General features: G+C 36.6%; 1 protein-coding gene across 5 annotated transcripts in view; it reads left to right on the forward strand.

The window, feature by feature from the left end:
- LOC150081105 (putative 3',5'-cyclic phosphodiesterase pde-5) overlaps positions 1-8,646 on the forward strand; it is a 167,874-nt gene extending 159,228 nt beyond the window's left edge. For all 5 annotated transcript variants that reach the window (XM_090382156.1, XM_090382158.1, XM_090382160.1 and 2 more), the window contains 2 exons: positions 3,566-3,654; positions 5,248-8,646. In XM_090382156.1, coding sequence (XP_090238282.1) covers positions 3,566-3,654; positions 5,248-5,536 — 378 coding nt within the window. In that variant the 3' untranslated portion in view covers positions 5,537-8,646. The remainder of the gene's footprint in view (positions 1-3,565; positions 3,655-5,247) is intronic.
- Positions 8,647-18,995: the final 10,349 nt, after the last annotated feature.

The following is an 18,995-nucleotide window of genomic DNA, read 5'->3' on the forward strand; positions in this document are numbered from 1 at the left end:
TCCTGAAAATAATTCACTATGACACTATAAGGCTGATGGGAGCATTTTGCGAGACGAAGCTTCAATAATACACTGTCCCAAGAGATATTATCAAAAGCTCCTTCAAAATCAAGGAAAATTCCAAGAATATATTTTGCATTTGAATCTCTAACCAATTTAACCAAAGATTTTAAAGCATCCTCTGTACCATGACCAGGAGTAAAGCCATATTGCTTATTTGAGAATCCTAAATTTTTTTGTGTATATTGCAATATTCGCTGTGAAAGCATGCGTTCATAGACCTTGCCCAAACCTGGAAAAAGTTCAATTCGACAATATGAAGAGGGCTCAGTTTTAGGTTTTTCAGCTGACTTCAAAATGTTCTTAAGTAGAGCATCCTTCCAAGACAAGGGAAAAATTCCTTCAAGCAGGCATTTATTGAAAACAAGAAGATGCTTAGGAAACTGTTTGAAGAAAAGTTTAATAACTTCCCCTTCAATGAGGTGATACCAGAATACCTGTTATTACGAATTTTGTTTACAGCTAAATTAAGATCTTCCATTGAAAATGGTTCCTCTTGAATCTCGCTAACACAACCACAATCTAACCGATCAGTACTGTCAGAATACTCCACCTCATCCATATGATGAAGAGATCCATTGAAAGGTGATCAAGTATAACATTAATACTACCGAGCCAATCTACAGTTTCAGAATCTTCACAACACAGAACTTATCACATCTCCAGAGGGCCTTAATTTGTGTAAACACAACTTATAAACAATACCCCATGGATCGACATTACCAACTGTTTGCAAGTTTTTCCATGCATCAAATTTCCTTTACGCTATTAAACGGGTATATTTTCTTTTGATCAATTGATACTCAGTTTTCAACCTGGCAGTGTATTCTTTATTATTCCACAATTTCTGACGTTGGAACTTGACCTCCCTCCAAAGATCAGCAAGATCAGAGGATCACCATTGCAACGAAGTACGTTTACTTTGCTTTAATTTCATCGACTCACTCGAGGCATCAAATAACTTCTGTTGTAATATTTGAACCAAATCAAATGCATTAATCCTGTCCAAATCAGCTAAAGATATTTCACCAAAAATTGTCCTAACAAATCTGTCAAATTTACCCCAGTCATCGTGCTTAATCGCAAATCTTCGAAGTTGTAACGAATGAGGCTCAATAAATCTACTTTTAGCGCAGCCTAAGTTGAAAGTAATCGCTCTGTGATCGCTTAATCCAATCCGGTTTAACTTGCCAATTAGATATGAAATTGAAGGCAGTACTATTGGCTAACGTTACATCTATGTGAGACCCACCATTAATAGTCCGAAACGTAGGTTCATTACCAGACTTTTTAATGATCTCAAGTTTAAATGAGGATTTCAGCTCTTCCAATAACCTGCCTCTGGCATCTGTAAATCTAGAATGCCATAAAAGATTTTTAGCACTTTAATCCAGACAGATAATCACTTTTCTGCCTTTCAATCTGAATAACGCCTGTTTCCAATAGCTAAGAGAGCAATGAAGGTCCGCATCAAGCTGACAGTACATAGATATAATGAAAAATTGTCCCCAACTAGCTTCAATATCAACGCAGACTGCATACGATGTACATAAGGAATCAATTCTGGTCACAACCAGATCAGAGCTGAAAATAGCAGCCCTTAGTTTGTCACACTTCTTTGAGACAATTCTAATAGAGTTGGGATATCCACTTAGCTGACTCCTATAAGCATAGTTCCTGAACACAAACAGTGTCAATCCTTTCACATTCACAAAATGGTCTTAGTTCATCTGCTATAGATCTTGCACGCTGCGTATTAACTTGGAGCACCTTGAGTTCCCCGTACATATTATTTCTATGTGTAAGAGTGCAATTGCTCATTACAGTAAAGCGCAGAATACGTTCTTTCCTTGGTAACTTTCAGTGCAAATAAGTATTCAGGACACTTCTTATCTCTAACCGAATGAGCAGCAGACCTATTTTTCGCACTACAATTGGAACAACTCTAAGGTTTGTTTTTATTTTTACAGAATTTAAAATTATGACCTGCCACACCACAATGACTGCAAACCGGCCTATCACTTTTGCGTGTCTTAGAATTGTGTCCGTACCTCTGACAATTATAACAAATGGTAGCCAAATGAAATTCCTTAAATCTCTAGGACATCAATCCAATAAAGATTAGTGTTTGTTTATCAAGGAACTTTTTAACTCTACAGGATATTTCCAAGATCCAGTTAATTCTGTTTTTGTTTTCATTAGAGAAACGTATTTTCGAATAGCATTTAGCAGTCACGGGCTTGAACCCCGGTCACTCAAGGCACGGCAGCTGTCTCTTCAGTTTTCTCGACCTTCTATCCATAAACACAGTACTATTCTAATGTCTTTCGTATTTGTGGTCGCCATATAAAGTGTACAAGTATATACATACTTCTTGATTCTCAGATTTTATAGTCTTAAGTTGACTATCAGATAATGAGTTAAATATCAGTGTATTTATAAAGCCTGGAAACATTTTGTGCCAGGAAACATATTTGCAATGTATTCCCTTTCACAGATTTCGAAGAAAATTGCAATTCTAAAGTGGCACAGACGCACTTAAGAACGTTGAGAATCAGTGGGCACAATATATTAATGCCCACATATTGAAAATTTGTGGTCATGTAATGCTGCTTCTCGGATTTTGAAGACAGGTATTGCGTGAGTTCTTCGACCAGACGGCATGAAGGAACGATTTGTGCATGGTCCTTCCTAACAAATGGCTGAGGATGAAAAATTATTGTGCTATGGAAGTTGAGTGTGGAGGTTCTTGGCCAACGGTCTCAGAGTATTTCTCTGTTTACGCGATCCTGACCAAACTTCTTCAGAAAGACCAGATCCTGGACCCACGAGGGCATCTGCTCTGAGAGTAAACTTCGCGGTACAGGCGTCCCAGAAGGAGTAAGAGGAGACGAGGCTAACCAGGGATTTCACTGGCAACAGCACAATCTCCTTTGTTCGATAAGGAATAATCAGATGTGGCCTCTCCTTTTCATGGGCTCTGAGCAGCAAGACCTGTTGAATCGCACTAATCTCAAATCTAACGTTATTCTTAAAAACTCTGTAGAGAAATTTAAAGAAAGATAAGGAGGTGCGCTTTCATTCACGCAGTTCTTGATACTGTGCCTCCATTGGTTTACCGCCTTTGAATCTAACCTTCTATCGACAAATCTCCCTTATCAACTGCCAGCGTGGCCAACCCTCTGCGTAGCTTTTTTTTATTTTATTATTATTAATTTTTTCCAACTAATCTGAAAAGTACGGGCAGCAGCTGGAACAAAAAAATTGTCCTAAAATTGCCTCATATAGCAATTTTAGGCCAATGCAGCGGGCGTTCGTGAATTGCACGTTTATTGGTTGTTGCTCAAACTGGACATTTTGTGGATTATTTTCGTATATGTATATCCATTGAAAAGATGCTTTCCGGAAACTCAATAAAAATGATTTTCAGGAAAACAGAATAGAAAATAGAAAATCATAGAATCGTATAACCATGAATTCATTGATTTATATATTTTGCTTTTAGGTTGGCTTTCTCACGGGGATTTGTATTCCATGTTACGAATTAATGAGCAGATTGATTCCTCCTACTAAACCAATGCTGGATGGATGCGTGTAAGTATTGTTTATGAAAATATCTAAATAAATGCGCCCATAAACAATAAATCTCGGTGGGTAAAATTTGTTGTGTGTTATGTACATTCTGTAACAATAGTCTGGATCGATTAGATGACTGCTTCTTCAAATTTTACTGAATTAAAATACAAAAAATTTAAATACTTTATTCAGTGTCTAGTAGGGCCGTTATTTGCCCGAAACGTACACGTCATGGTATGGATTCCACTAGGTGTTTGAGGAGTCTAGCTCCAGAAATGAAAATTCTTCCATCAGTATATCTGTCAGCTGCTATTGTGGTCAATAGAGAACTGCGAAGCCGAACTATCCTTTCCAACATATCCCACATATTCTCAGCTGAATTCAGATCTGGTGGATTAGGCGGTCAGGGTAGATATTGGAAATATTGGTAATATTCATCGAACCATTCAGATACCATTTTTGCACGGTGAATAGCTGCGCAGTTGTCTTGAAAAATCCATCGAAATAAGGGTAAAAATGCAGTGCTGTAAGGTGACAAGAGAATGGTCGACAAGAGACAACCTGGATGTATGGCTTCATGAGGTTCACGCCATACTTTCACCCTCTGGTACAAAACAAGGTAAATAGAATAACCAGACCACATGATCTCTTTTTCGCTGTTCTACAGTCGAGTCTTGGCTTTGGCCACCATTCCAGTCAAATGTTTAGGATTTTTTACAGAATGAAGTGGCTTTCGCAAAAGATTTTCCCCCACGACCCAAGCACAAACAAAGCGAGTATGATAATGTATAATTTAAATCAAGTATTTACATAATACATATTTAAATACTTAATGTTCATTGTAAGAAGTACTAATATTTAAAAGGGCAAAATTTCGATCCCCATACCTAAATTCCAGTTATGCTGATGCATTCTGTATATCAAATAATATTGCAAACAATATGCAGGGATTTCGGTTTCTTTTCTTTGTTTTTATTACATTACAATAAATATTAAAAATATAAATATAAAAATTAAAAATATTAATAAGCAGTGGGTGATTGTAAATTATTTGTTGCATTCCTAAAGTAATATTTTTTTACAGTGGGTCTCACAATCCTAATCTCTACAGTGACGGGAGTTTTACCTATTTGAAACTAAAGGTTAATTGCTATAGGCCATTAACACCTTGTTTCTGAAGTCATTGTGCAAAGACGCCACACAAACATTACAAGAAGACTTTTCGTCAAGGTTCAGTTAATTTTGTTTCTATTCAGTTAACTCAATAAAAAATTTAAGTTAGAAATTAAAACACACTAAGACAATATATAAAAGAAAGCAAATGCAACTACAATACAACTGTCAAAGCTGCCGAGTCCTGATATTGAGCAATGAATTATAGACGTTTAAGAAGATAGGTCCCTTGGGGGAACTGTGTAGTTAAACTCGGTCCGAGGAGCAGTATAGAGTTCTTCGAGCAGACTGAATAAAGAAACGGGTGGTGCACAGTCTTTCCTTTGGCTTGGAATAAAAATCATGGGCCACGCATTATAACTGTGGTGCTCTCGGCCGAGTTTTAAATTTAAAATTAACTTTTTCAAATTACTACTATCAGTTTTTTTCTCATTTCAGATGTAACTTGAAGAAATGGCAGGTATTGAATAATGAAGAACAAGAAGAGGAGGAAATGGACGAAAACAAAGAAGATGATGGAATCGACAATGCAAACCAGGAAGAAGGACAGAACGAAGAAGGGGATAACGAAGAGAAGGAAGACCCCACCCCTGATGACGAAGTCAACGAGGTGGAAGAAGCTGAGGATGCAAATGGAGAAGAACCAAATGAGAATGGAGACGGCGACCAGAATGATGAAACGGAGGAAGTGGCGAATGAGGAAAGTCAGGAAGAGGTTGCGTCTTGAGGAAGTGAAGATAGCTTTAATCACAGGGAACAAGTTGACTGATATTAAAATCAAATTCTTCCCACTCTAGAAGCAACCCCTTAGTGCTGCGACCTCCAAATGCACGCCTCTAGACATGATCACTTGCTGTGGGAAGAGCTCAGTGACTGAGACAAATAGGATTAGCGCAGATGCATATCAGTTTATGAATTTGAATTAATTATTAAAGCGAAGAGCATTTTTATGGTGGCAACGCTGCTCGTCCACGAGATACGAAACCATTGGAAAAGAAAGAATGAAATGTGAAAATAAGAAATGAATGCCATTCTCCAATGTGACGGAGCTTTCATTGTGTTTTTAGTTGTTTATTGTAAATAAGCGGTGTAGTACGAAGGAATTGAACTCCAAAGAGGACGCTAATATTTAACAAACAAAAAAGAAAGACTCGGCAACTGTGGATATCTTTTACTTTCTGCTTTGCAATACCTTTCAATGACTGTAACGTTCAGCAGGGGCTATCATGCGTAATATCTTTGTGCGGCAAACATCGTATTTCCGATCTATTAGTCTCTCCTCGCCCTTTAGAAGATATGCCCCTGCAGTAGAGTTTTGAATAACGTACTGAAACATATGCAATTCCATGTGTTTAAGATACACATGAAAATAACCAAAATAATTCAGTTAAAAAAAAAAAAGTAGAATCTTGTTACTTAGTTAGGAACGGGCAATGGTGGATACTGCCACCATTTGAGAGAGGATGTTGTTTAATTCTTTTAAACAGTTTTTATTATTCGTAAGAGATCTTTTGTTGTGCTTCTATCACTGTATACACTGTTACCAAAATTTTATTGGTGGATACAAGAGTTAAAATCAGTTTGTAGATTAGATATAAATACTGTCTAATGCCTCCTGCAGCTGTAATACAGCGTGTGGTTTTCCAGAAACAATTTCATAAAGACCGCGCACGAAGTTGGTCATGGAGGGGGAAAAGAGTGTTATCCTGTTGAAAGTCATAAGGTCCTCCTGCCCCATGAAATTACAATATGAAGAACGGATCATCGAGGATGCCACAAATGTCGCTCCTTTCGCAAACCCACCTTCCATAAAAACCAATGGTCCATGAAAGTTAAGTCGAAATCAAACTACCACCACCGTGCTTCTCCGTAGAACGATGCAGTCCTTTTCATTTTTTTCTCTTTTCAAAACAGCGTACATCATGATTTCTCTAGAGAATCTCTCCTCAACCTTCTACAGGGTCTAGTTCATTCATGCACGACGAAGTTCTCTGCCTGTGCTTAACTATTTTGGTTAAAAGGTTTGAGGCTACACATGAAACTCCTGTTTATTCAACAGTAGGCATTCCGATAACTGCTCCTGTTCGTTCCTAGATTGCTTAGACATTTTCTGGAAACTTTGGATTAGCACGTTTCTTCGGGCAACCGCACCAACGATTCGGAGATCTCATGTCAAAATTACAGTGTCCTGGTCAAATTTAAATTTCAGCATGCCCAAAATCCTTGTATTTACCTACGATACGATGTTCCCTGAGGAGTTCTTCGGAGCGTTGAAAAGCTTCCAAGTACATGGAATGCTTAGTTCCATTGTACGGCGCCGTACCATTCTTCCACTTTGAATCCGGTCGAGTTCATTTCCCCATGGCATCGACTGTAAACGACAACTTTGGCAGTTCATTCATATTGCTGCGCTATCTTGCACTGATGTATTCAATATTTGCATAACCAAGAAACTACACATACATTTTATTAGACTGTCTCTTTATGGACGACAGTTCAGCATTGAATGAGCATTGTCTTCACGATGCATATCTTCCAAACAATTAACTTTTCTTGCACCTCCCTTTCAATTACTTAAATGAAACAGTTATTTCCTTTCGAATCTGTGTAACTGATTTAATACCATTAAAAAAGTATTTGTTCCAATTTATCCAGGCTTGTGGTAGAGGGTGATGGCGATAGACCTCGACTGCATCTACCACTGTAGAAACATTTCCCATACCTTTGAACAGGAGTCTCAGATGTGATAAATGAGAATTATAGTTAGAATACTTAGGAAAATCTTTCAGTAAAGCCCGTATCAACTATCCATTTGGAACTTTATAGTTGTTTTGCGACTGATGGCGATATAATTTACTTAGTGGTAGACTTTCAGTCATTGCAGGAGTTAAATGTTTACAAGCATAAAACGTTATATATTGAATCTTATATTACCAACTTAGCTGCAAAATCTGAAGTTATATCCATAATTTGAGTTATATATCCTCAAGTTATATAATTGTTTGTGTATCTAACTTGATTTCTGATAGGTCCAAGGGTTTTAGAGTATTGAAACTAGTACACCGTATAGCTCGTCGTCCAGGTCTAAAAAAAAATAAATATATAAAAAGATGAGTTGCTCTACAAGGAAAGGAAGTTAATTTAAGTTAGTCTCACTCGGAAGTTTAAAATTTCATACTGAAATAATTGAAGTAATTTTAGCGAAATTCGGAAGTTCCACATAAACGAAACCGGAAGCCCGCTATAATCAGCTTCCGGTTTCATTTATGTGGAAATATTAAAGTCAGACCATCTACTTGTTTAGCATATATAGCGCACATAAAATATTACCTAAATATAGAGAAAAAGGAAATACATTTTTAACACTAATTTTATCAAAAAAAAACTGAATAGTAAAATCATAATGTAAACTAAGAATTATAAATATTCAAAGAGAAATTTCTCAATTACCTTGTCGTGGCACGCTGAGATGAAGCTTTTGGGGCGAACAGTTTCAAGTGAACAGCGCAATAGACTAATGCTGAAGGTGACATACAAGTAGACAGGTTGATGAATGCTGAATAGGAAAATGCGTAGTCAAATAACACTTGGTCGTCTTACAGTCTGCTAAAAGTGATACTTCAAATAGACTTCGGTAGGGGAGAGGAAGGTATTTATCACGCGCATTGGATATTCCAACGTGTCTTAATGCAGGGATAAAATAAGTCTACCAGGAAGATTATAAACCTCTCAAATATGAGTCAAAATGAGAACTGCGGATATGCGACAAATGTATTCTTAAAATTACTTAAATCTTTTGGATTATTTTATATGTTTTCTGTCTCTATTTATTTATTACTATAATAAATTATTATTATTATTATATGTGTGGTGGTAGGACAGAGACTGGATGACAGCAAAACGTGGTAGAATAATATATATGGCTGATTAGGGTTCATGCCGTTGAGTTTAACTTCGACAGCTCTAGCTTCATTCAGATAAACAGTTTCCTGGTAAAAGGTGTATGGGAAATCTGCTCACAGCACAAAGCAAAAATCACTTCCCGGTCTGAATTCTTTTCCCATACACATAGCAACTCTCCATCCCTACTCTTTTTCATACAGTAAGATAGCATTTCGAGAAACGAATGGAAAATTTATGAAAATTGTCGTATTAGGGTTACCCGAGAACCTCATCCACCATGTCTATAATGTCCATAAATTTCGTGCGTTCTCGTCGGTTTGACTATTTTTCTGAACGAAAAACACGAGTTTCTGGAAGGGAAGGGAGGGGGAGAGAAGGAGGACCTTACTATCCTCGCCTGAGATCAACTAACAGCCATGAAATGACAAAAAACCCATAAAAATTCTTCACGTCATTGACAGAATTCGATTCTGGGCTTCTTCCAAACGGTGTGGAAAGGACAGTGATTATAACCACTGTGCTATCTGCAAGGATATATATATATATATATATATATATATATATATATATGCATTTATTTGAAATGGTAGACGGTTGCAGCCCATAGGACAAACCCGCCATAGAATGAATAGAGGTGGGGGATATATAAAATAACGCTGACCAGTTTTATCACAGAAGAAATCGTGTTACTTTTGATCAAGGGGTTAGAAAAACTTCCAACAACTAGAGGAAAACTATTTATTTGTATCACTAATTTCCCTCTAGTTATTTGATTACAAAGGTTTATCCCAACTCACATATCAAATGGTACGTTACTTGAGCGATAGATTAAAATGCTAATTCATAGCACAAAAAAGAGAGTAGGAATAAATATGCATTATATTTAAATGTATAGTGTGAAAGAACACTGACTCCTCTTTCAAATTTTTAAGAAATCATTTGAAGAAAAATCTATTTTTTATTAATGTTTGTGTAGTAGTGTATATTCTTATTCTAAACATTGTGCATTGTCCTGAAAAGAATGTTTATCCATAATGTGGGAAGTATACCTGTATATGTCAACTTTTCCGCTAATTTTATTTATTATCAAAGATTTACTGACATCTGTTTAAAAATAATATTGTGGAAAATGCCTTTATTATATTTTTTTTCATATCTTTTGTGTGCTAAAAATTGCATCCAACATGTTAAGTTATGTGAAGAAAAAACGTTATTTGAATTGTTATATTTATGCTTTGTTCTGTAATAAAAACTGCACATCACAGTGTCTCTTACCTTCGGTGGCTTATCATCTCACTCAAATACAATATATTTTATTGGTTCTCAATGTATTTTTCCTTTTGAGCCATCCCCTCTGAGCTCAGGGCCGTGCTCCAGCCTCTCCACATTACGATGATGGGCCACTGTATTTGAAATAATCCAAGATACCCACTGGAGTTCTATTCATTACTTTCACTTAACTGTATAATAACTGTATGAAAATGTTTTTTTGTAATTAGTCTTGTATGTCTTAAGGGAACAACTGAGTGTATAGCGTATCCTGTTAGAGGCCTGTTCATAATCATGCAATTCATTTCCAAAGACAGTTTCTGATTCTTGGCTTCAGGTGTAGAATTTTCGTAGGCTTCAAAAATGCCTCGATATTATGTTTAATGTTGAAATTACCTTTACATTTTAATTAAATAGAAATTAATGATTTTAATGTTCGTTATAAGGATATGAGTTTATTGATTTATATCAAATTTCTTGTTTACCGTACTAGTCTAATATGTACAAAAATCCTGTTGTACGCAGTGTATCTGTACAAAATAATTTTAAAAAGAAAAAAATTGATTAAAAGTACTTTTAAATTTGGTTTGGTTTTTTTCCTTTGGTTCTCACACTTTATTCAAGGTGGCATTCAAGGATATCAAATTAAATTCTGGTTTATTTTGTATTTTTACAGATTTTACAAATAGGTTATTTTTATATAAAAATAATGACAAAAATACGTAAAAACAGAAATATTGTGGAACTTGATAGCTTAAATAAATTCAAGGAAGAACTGGGGAAACTTTTGGTGAGAATGGTTGTGTGAAGTGGGATTTTTTTTTTTTTTTGGCTGATGCTGTATAAGCTTTCTTTCTTACATCGTATGCCTCTACTAATGCTAATATCAAAAGCTACGTCCTTCTTCAAGCATAGATGGCCACATCTGAGTTCTTATACACTATATTTTAACTCCTTTTTTAACTTCTTCAGGCAGTTTGTTCGGGTGGCTGTTCTTCCTAGCATCCATCAGTAGTCGGCATAATGACATTCCAATCCCCTTAGTACCTTTTCTTTCCATCTCTTTTATATTCTTGTGGCGCAGTGGGCTTCTCTCTTCCCAATCCAACTGGACATCACATCTGTATTTTCCCTGTGATCAGCATACTCTAACGGATGAATTACTGCTATCTCAGTGTTCCTTGTCGCATCTCCTTATGGTGCTTTGGAGTGTTGATCTTTGACTTACATCTGAATGGACAGGTTCTGTGAGTGTTCTATGATTCAGAATTGCATTCCACGGCTATGTGAGTATAGATTGCGACTGGTGGGTACGCTTGGGTGCGCAGATATGTCTGAAAACTATACAGTATTGTAAATAGGTGGCGATAATGCAGCTGGAACCGCCTAGTTTAATAAATAAAAAAATAAATAAATAGAAAATCCTGATGGAATCTTTCCCCTGGTCTTCACTAAATTTTCTAGTAAATAGTTAAGATGAGAATGCAAGATGTATATACTTAGCAGTCATTGCAGCCTAGTTGTTCTAAACTTCTCCAGCATGTCACTCACCCGCCGTCTCATAATCTGGGTGTTTATTATTGTTCCAAACTTAGTGGCCGCATTTTCCTTTCCCAGTGTTCATTTCTTGCTTGACTGTTCCATTCGCACAGAAAGCAAGGCATTTTTGTGCAACCAACTTGTTGGCCGAGTAGCAAATCCATTATTAAATTCATCTTTAATACTGCATACAGGTCTGGCAGCCTCATTTTAGGAACTATGTGGATCTGTTGAAACGGGTGCATAGAAAAAAACAACAAGGTTAGTCAGAAACACATTTCAATTACAAAAGACTATTCTTACCAAAAAAAAAAAAGACTTCAGTTCAGCTAACTGCAGTATAAACACTTTCCAGATGACTAGTTTTCTGATACTTTGATACTTTTCAGCTAACTGCAAAGTATCAGAAAACTAGGTACCTGCGAAGAGACGTGAAGTGTTTAAGGCTTTAAATGGGTTAAATGGATGGTAGGCTTTAAATGCCTACCATCAGTACTAAATGCTGATGGTAGGCATCCTTACTCAGACAACACACATAAAAGGGCTTAAATTTAAATTGAGGAAAGACGGTTGGAGGATATAAATTTGATTTCAGCTAGAGAGTAATTGATTGATAAACAGATTTCCACCTGGTGTTGAGGAAGTGGGCATTCTGAACAGGAAGAATTAGACAAATTATGGGAGGGTATTGACAGATGATGTGGGAAGTGCTGCTTTTTTGTGGTTGATGGTGTATAAGCTTGTAGCACTTTCCAGTATTAATATTGAGAGAGAGAAGAAAGACTTAATACACATTGGTGCCGGTGACCGTTTTTGATTAAGTTATTTGTGGAAGAGGATACCAGATATCGGTTTCAAGCCGATATCTCATTATGAGCACATTAATAATGAATACATTTTTATTTACCCCTGGACGGCTATAAGCGGATTTCACAAGACAAAGAATAGTAGAAGACTGCCATATTTCGTGGTCAGTATAATGTGGACAGCGGCTGAGTCAGTAAGAAGACTGAAAACAGAAATAAGGGTGTAGCAAAGATGAGAGAAGAACTACAAATGAAAATATCTAAATGCCTGCCGAAACGGTCTGTTTCTTTCTACTAGCTGAGCAGAAATAAACAGACGTATATTAAAATAAAGTACTGAAGAAACTGCAGAAGTGAAGAAATATTTCGAAAAAGTGGCTATTGAGAGGGCCTATCTCTTTTACCAAATTCGTTTATCATAAACTGAAAAGCAAAATTTATGGATTATTTTCTTCTGTTTTTGCCAGCAGTTTTTTTCGTGATATTCGGGTGTTCACTGAGTGGCCATCTATTAGCTAAACCCATTTAATAGCGAATTGGTCCACATTCCCACCAGCTGTGTGGATTCGTCGTGGTACGGACTCAACAAGGTGTCGAAAGCGTCATAGGGATATTGATCAACTTTGATTCAATTGCTTTCCACAGTTAACAGTCAATCAAATCTTAACATCTTATTTAACCAAAAGAAAAATCACAGTTGAAGTAGAGAATACAAAGGGAAAATCATAAAATATAAAGAGAGGAGTACCACAGGGCAGCCATACAAGGGCCAATCATGTTCAACATCTATATAAATGACATATTCGAAGTAATTAAGAACTCCTTTTTAAAAATGTATGCAGATGATTTAATCTTACATACAGTTGGAAAGAACCTTACAAAAATGGCATTAGATTTACAGCAGGATGTAATACATTTACAAAATTCGTTGCGTGACAATAAATTAGCACTCAGTTTTGAAAAAAACAAATTCTTGGTAATTAGACCCCCCTCACCAAACCCTCGACACTCATCCCTCTATTAAATTACATAAACATGAATGCCTACATGAACAGAACTAATCTGAACTAATTCTGATGATGATAGCAGTAAAAGAATACTGATTTAGTTATGAGAAAATCTTTATTGTACAGTAAAGATCAATAATGTGCCCGCCACAGCCATGAGGCCAGGGGCTTGACAATGATATAGGGTAATATAAAAATATGTACAGTATAGATAACATAACATGAAATTAGCTTAAAAACGTAGCATTAACCATTCAATAGATATGAGTATATACATGAATACATATAGTATACTCATATATACATGAGTTGTGAGGCAGACAGTATGTACGCGTTCATTGTACAAGGCACATATTTCAAAATATTTACATAAGTCAGAATATTTCACATGCGTGAATTTTCGCATTTCGCATTTTGTGTGAATTCGTATTGTGTGAAAAAGTGGTTTCGCATTTTCTTGTGAAACAGTTCGTCGATGTGCCTGCGACGTGCCGTTCTGCGCCTCATAGCAGATAGCAGGTGGAGGTATCGGTATGAGTCGACATCAGGGGCCAAACAAAAGGGGAACAAGTTCGGCCAACGAGCGCCTGTAATTGCGATCCGAAGCGAATTTCTGGAGATCTACTCCGATCATTAGCAGGGCTTGTATTGTAGGAAGTACTTGGCCAGGTACGAATCTGTCACTGATCTTCAGCCTGTTCCGTTGTAGCTGATGGACAGTGTTGTCAGCGTGCGCATGTCCATGTTGCTATGCGCGTGCGCATGTTCATTTTGGTATGAGTTCACAAGAGTGCATGGAGCATAGAAGAGAGGATTGAGTTTTACGTAAGCGAGTTTTTACGTAAATTATTTTACTATTATTTTATGATAGTAGTAAAAGAACATGTAAAAGAACAGGTAAGCGCGTGCGCATGTTCATTTTCGTATGCGCGTGCGCATGTCCATTTTGTTATGCGCATGCACATGCCAATTTTGGTATGCGCACGCGCATGTCAATTTTGGTATGCGCGTGCGCATGTTCATTTTCGTATGCGCGTACGCATATCGATTTTCGTATGTGCGTGCGCATGTTTATTTTCGCATGCGCCTTCATTTTGGTATGCACACGCGCATGTCCATTTTCGTATGCGCGTGCGCATGTTTATTTTCATATTCATTGAAAACGAAAATTCATTTTCATTTTAAGTAACAAAGGTTTGTTGTTCGCTGGCAGAATCAGCAGGTGCTGTGAAGCATCTGCTGACTTCTGCGTCAAAAATATGTTTTTATATTGTTGACTTCTATGTCAACAATATACCAAGGATATAGTGTTCTGTTATAGTGTTCTGTTATCCCAGAGCAATTGACTTTTCTGTTTCTCATAAGAATTTTATGTTTGTTGGTACAGATTGCTATTTATATTTATTCCTCCTCTTTAATTCTTTTTGGGGTCTCTCTACAACCTGCGTATATTTTTTATATATTGTACATTTGTGTCTGTAACTGCGGTCAGTTTGCTGTTTTTTATACGAAAAAACGGGGGGGGGGAGACACGAAACCCTCGCCTGAGTGGTCCCCGTGGGTAATCACCGTCCTTGAGTGAAAAAATCACCTGAGTTTGACGGATAATCACCGTGAAAAAATTACCATCCTGTAAATGACGCGAGGAATTTTTATGGGTGTATTTTTTCACAATGTGGCTGAATTAGTCGGGGTCTCAGGCGAGGGTAGCATTGTTGAAGTGGAACTCCTAAATTAAAAATAATTCAAAATCTGTTTGAAGTGTGTGTTGGTGTGTTCAGTTAAGAAGTTGGAATTTCCAATTTATTCTTTGCAGATAGTTGAAGTTGCCGGACGTAGCCCAGTGGTCAGGAGCGGGAGTGCATAGCACGCGTTCCTTGAGTGGACTGAGGTTCAAGCCCGTGACTACTAAATACGATAAATATTGTATTGACGATTTATTGTAAACTCTACTGACTTGGCTGTCGTGCCGGAGTATAAACAGAATTTTTTTTTTTTTTTAAAAGACTGAAAAAGTTCCATGCGAAGTATCAGCAAGTATCACCACGTGAGGCAAAGAAACAGTCCGTTTTGTGCTGACAATATAAGTTGCGGATCATGTTTTCATGTATCTCCAAACATCGTTGTGAATCAGATAATGTTTAATGTTTACTCCAATGGAAAAAAAGGGTTCTTTCAAAATCCACCGCTCCAAACTTGTGTAACTTGTGTATTAAGGAATCGAGAAAGACTTCCGGCATCAACCCAACTCAACAACCCGATCCCCAGAGCTGAATCGTATTTGTGAGATAAACACGAAAGGCGTGTTCGTAAGCTCGATCCTCTGCTCGCGTCATTTCAGGATTTAAGCACAGTCTTGTTATATGAATGGTCCAATATTTCTCGTGTCACTTTGCAATATTTTGCTGAACTCCAATGGTAGTTCACAAAACTGGGATAAATGCAGGAATAAAAACCATCAAGAAAACGCTTTATAGAATGAATTATCATGATCATACAGACTTATATAACGGAGTCGTCTCCGAGCAATTATGTCACTGTTCTATTCTCGTGAAGAGAAGGAAAGAATTGGACATTATAGCATTGGCAAAACGTTACATAGAAAGTTGTGTGAGTGTGTGATGTCTGCCCATTAGAGTGTGTGATGTGTCCAAATAATGGTTTCACCTAGACAGTATTGGAACGATGAAATTCGGTGGTTTGGATCAGTTTTGCGTAGTTTGGACTTGGTCCATTGGTTATAATCGATTAAAGCATTAATGCAGCTATCTATAATCTGCCTTTCCGACATTGTGGCAGTTATTTGGAGACGGGGCCATATTTGTATAAGCATAAGAACGCTCTGTTCCACAAAGTAAAACAGTGATTTGAGGAGATTAATGTGGTAGACTTGCCATTTCAAGTTTAAATTCCGGATATGAATCCAAATGAATCCATTTGGGGAGTTTCGGAAGTACAATTGAGAGCGAAAACTTAAATGTTCTTTTTCAAGTTGTGATAGCCTTTTCTCTACAGAGGAATGGGGAAAAATTACACTCTCCATACATGAAAAGCTTGTCGAAAATTTTCCTAGATGATTTCTTATGTAATTCTGTAGAACATGCTGTTATGAAAGTCCATGGTAGTTACACTCGATGTTAGAAATTTTGTAGTCAAATATTTTTTTACTGAAATCCAAATAAACAATGTCGAAATTATTTCCTACATCCACCAAAACTATTTTGATGAGTGACTCTCAAAATAGCTTACCAGGTCAGATAAACATGATTTTTCCTTTACAAAAGTTTCTCAAGTTACGCTTCGACCATTTTAAGCTGAAATTGGTTCACCAAGATGGAGGCGACCTCCCATTTCCAAACATTCTTTGGAGTGCATACTATTAAGTGTAAATTATTCTGACTACTCTTCTATTACTCTGACTACTCTACTATTCATATCAGAAGACTAAGTTCGCGTAGAGTTTGACTGGGATTAATTTTTAAATGCGCGTGACTTAATAGTATGCACCATTACTATTAATAGTAATGCATTTAAACATTTTATCTTTTTGCCACTTCATCTCAGATTCCATCTTTTTTTTTTTTTATTTACATATGAACCTATATTTAGAAGGCCAAAGGAATTTCATTTCATGGAATTGTCTGTTATGTTATAATTCAGAACACGCTGTTTACACCCCATGGCAGATATTTTTTACAAATGCACTATATTTGTTTTAATGAACTAATCCTTCATCTAGTAGATATTTTGGGCTCATTTCCGTGATTTAAAGTCTCAGTGGGTAATTTACTGCTTCGTGTAATACCAGTCACGAGATAATTCAACATACTACGTGGAGCCGCTCCCACTCCAAGTGAAGAAATCTAAAAAATATTTTTTGGCCAAACAAAAAGCAGATATTTTAATGTCTGCGGTGTTCACAGTAGTCGGCCAAGTTTATGACTTTGCCCGACTACTGTGACTATTCAGCGAGATAAATAACGTTCCAAATACCGAAATGTCTGCCCATTTGGATTGGCTAAAAATAGTCGCTGGTGTCAAGAGGAGCATGGACCCCAAGGTCATATTTTTTTGACTTCCTGGGTGACTACTCCCACCTGTAGAGGAAATTATCCAGAGGTTCATTTGCGTCAGGTTACTGGAGCGGAGAGCAAGCAGGAAAGAAGCGCAGAAGAGAAGAGAAAAAGGAAATCGAAATATATATTTTCTTTTGGAAATTTAAAGTTATTTTACTTCTCAATTTTTTTTTTTTTTTTTTTTTTTGTCCTCGCTTTTTATATGGGGTCAGCGTTTTTATTGTTTTGGCATGCAATTTTTACGGCTGGATGCCCTTCCTGACGCCAACCCTTACCCTTTATCTGGGCTGGGGATATGCGGTAGTCATTCCCTGACCTTCCGCACCCTCCGTATTTGGTGGTTACCGGCTCGAACCCCGATGTAATCAAGAAGCGTGTGCTACGCACTACTGCTCCTGCCCACCTGGCTACGGAGGCGCCATTTTACTTCTCAATGGTAAAATCATTTTACTTCCCACTGTTCTACTTTTCTAAAGACATTAGAAACTTAACTTCCACCCCACAGTTTTGTGCAGGTGGAAGTCAACGACGCAAGATAAAAAGAACCTGAGGTTGCAGGATAGTTAAGTGGGGTTTTCACTTGTTGGGGGTCTCTAAAAATCAGTTCAGGTTGACTGGTGGTTCTTCACTCCCAAGAAAGCTAGTCCTGTAATTGCATAGTACTTCCAGAATTGCAATTGTCTAACAGTTGAAGAAGTTTCAAGTCACTGTTACCTTGGTTATGGATAGACTATAATCTAAGTTGGGCAATGCAAATAACAAATTTGTACATAAAAATGAGATTTTATGTGTACTTCTTTTATTATATTAAAAATAAATTGAATCAAAGAACAAAAGTCACCTTATATTATGCATTAGTGGACTCCCAACTCAATTATTTAGTAAATGTATGGGCAAGAGCAAACATAACTGAAATAAGGGTTATAAACAATTTAAACAGGATTATAAACAGGATTCTGAAACTGTTAATGGGGACAAACTCTTGGAATGATCTGAATAAGAGATGGCAATTTTTGTTAAAATACAAAATACTATATCCAATTCAAAAACTGAAGTTAAATTTATTCTTGAAAAATCTTCAAAGGAATGTTTCACACAACTTAAGGAATCTAAAAGCAGTTGTTGTGCCTCACCCTAGGGTACTCAATAGATTTGGAGATAGGCATACAATGAACATATTAAATAATTTGTTGGCAAGCGTTGATTTCAGGCTCAGGAGAGGTTATTCAATCTCCAAATTAAAATTCGTATTAAGAAAATTTTTGATACTCAATGATACAGTAGAATAGATTTTCAATGCGGATCAATCACTACCTCTGTTTACAGAGTGGAATGTACTATGTGTAATGACTTCATTGTCTTTTCTGTTAGCTAACAATTTTGTATGCAAGAACTGATATAACTGATGAATTGCTACTTGTTGTCAAGTAATTTACTTATCTTAACGAGTTCTTGTATTGTAAACAAATTCAAATGATAAATAAATTTGTTTTGTATTGTATTGTTTTTTGTATTATGAATATTAATAATAATAATATTTTTTTTTTGCTAAATTTGCCATACTATCAATTTTTACTTTATTTTAT

The sequence above is a fragment of the Mastigoproctus giganteus genome, chromosome 9, assembly GCF_048544385.1.
Source record: "Mastigoproctus giganteus isolate SK-2022 chromosome 9, ASM4854438v1, whole genome shotgun sequence".
NCBI lineage: Eukaryota > Metazoa > Arthropoda > Arachnida > Uropygi > Thelyphonidae > Mastigoproctus > Mastigoproctus giganteus.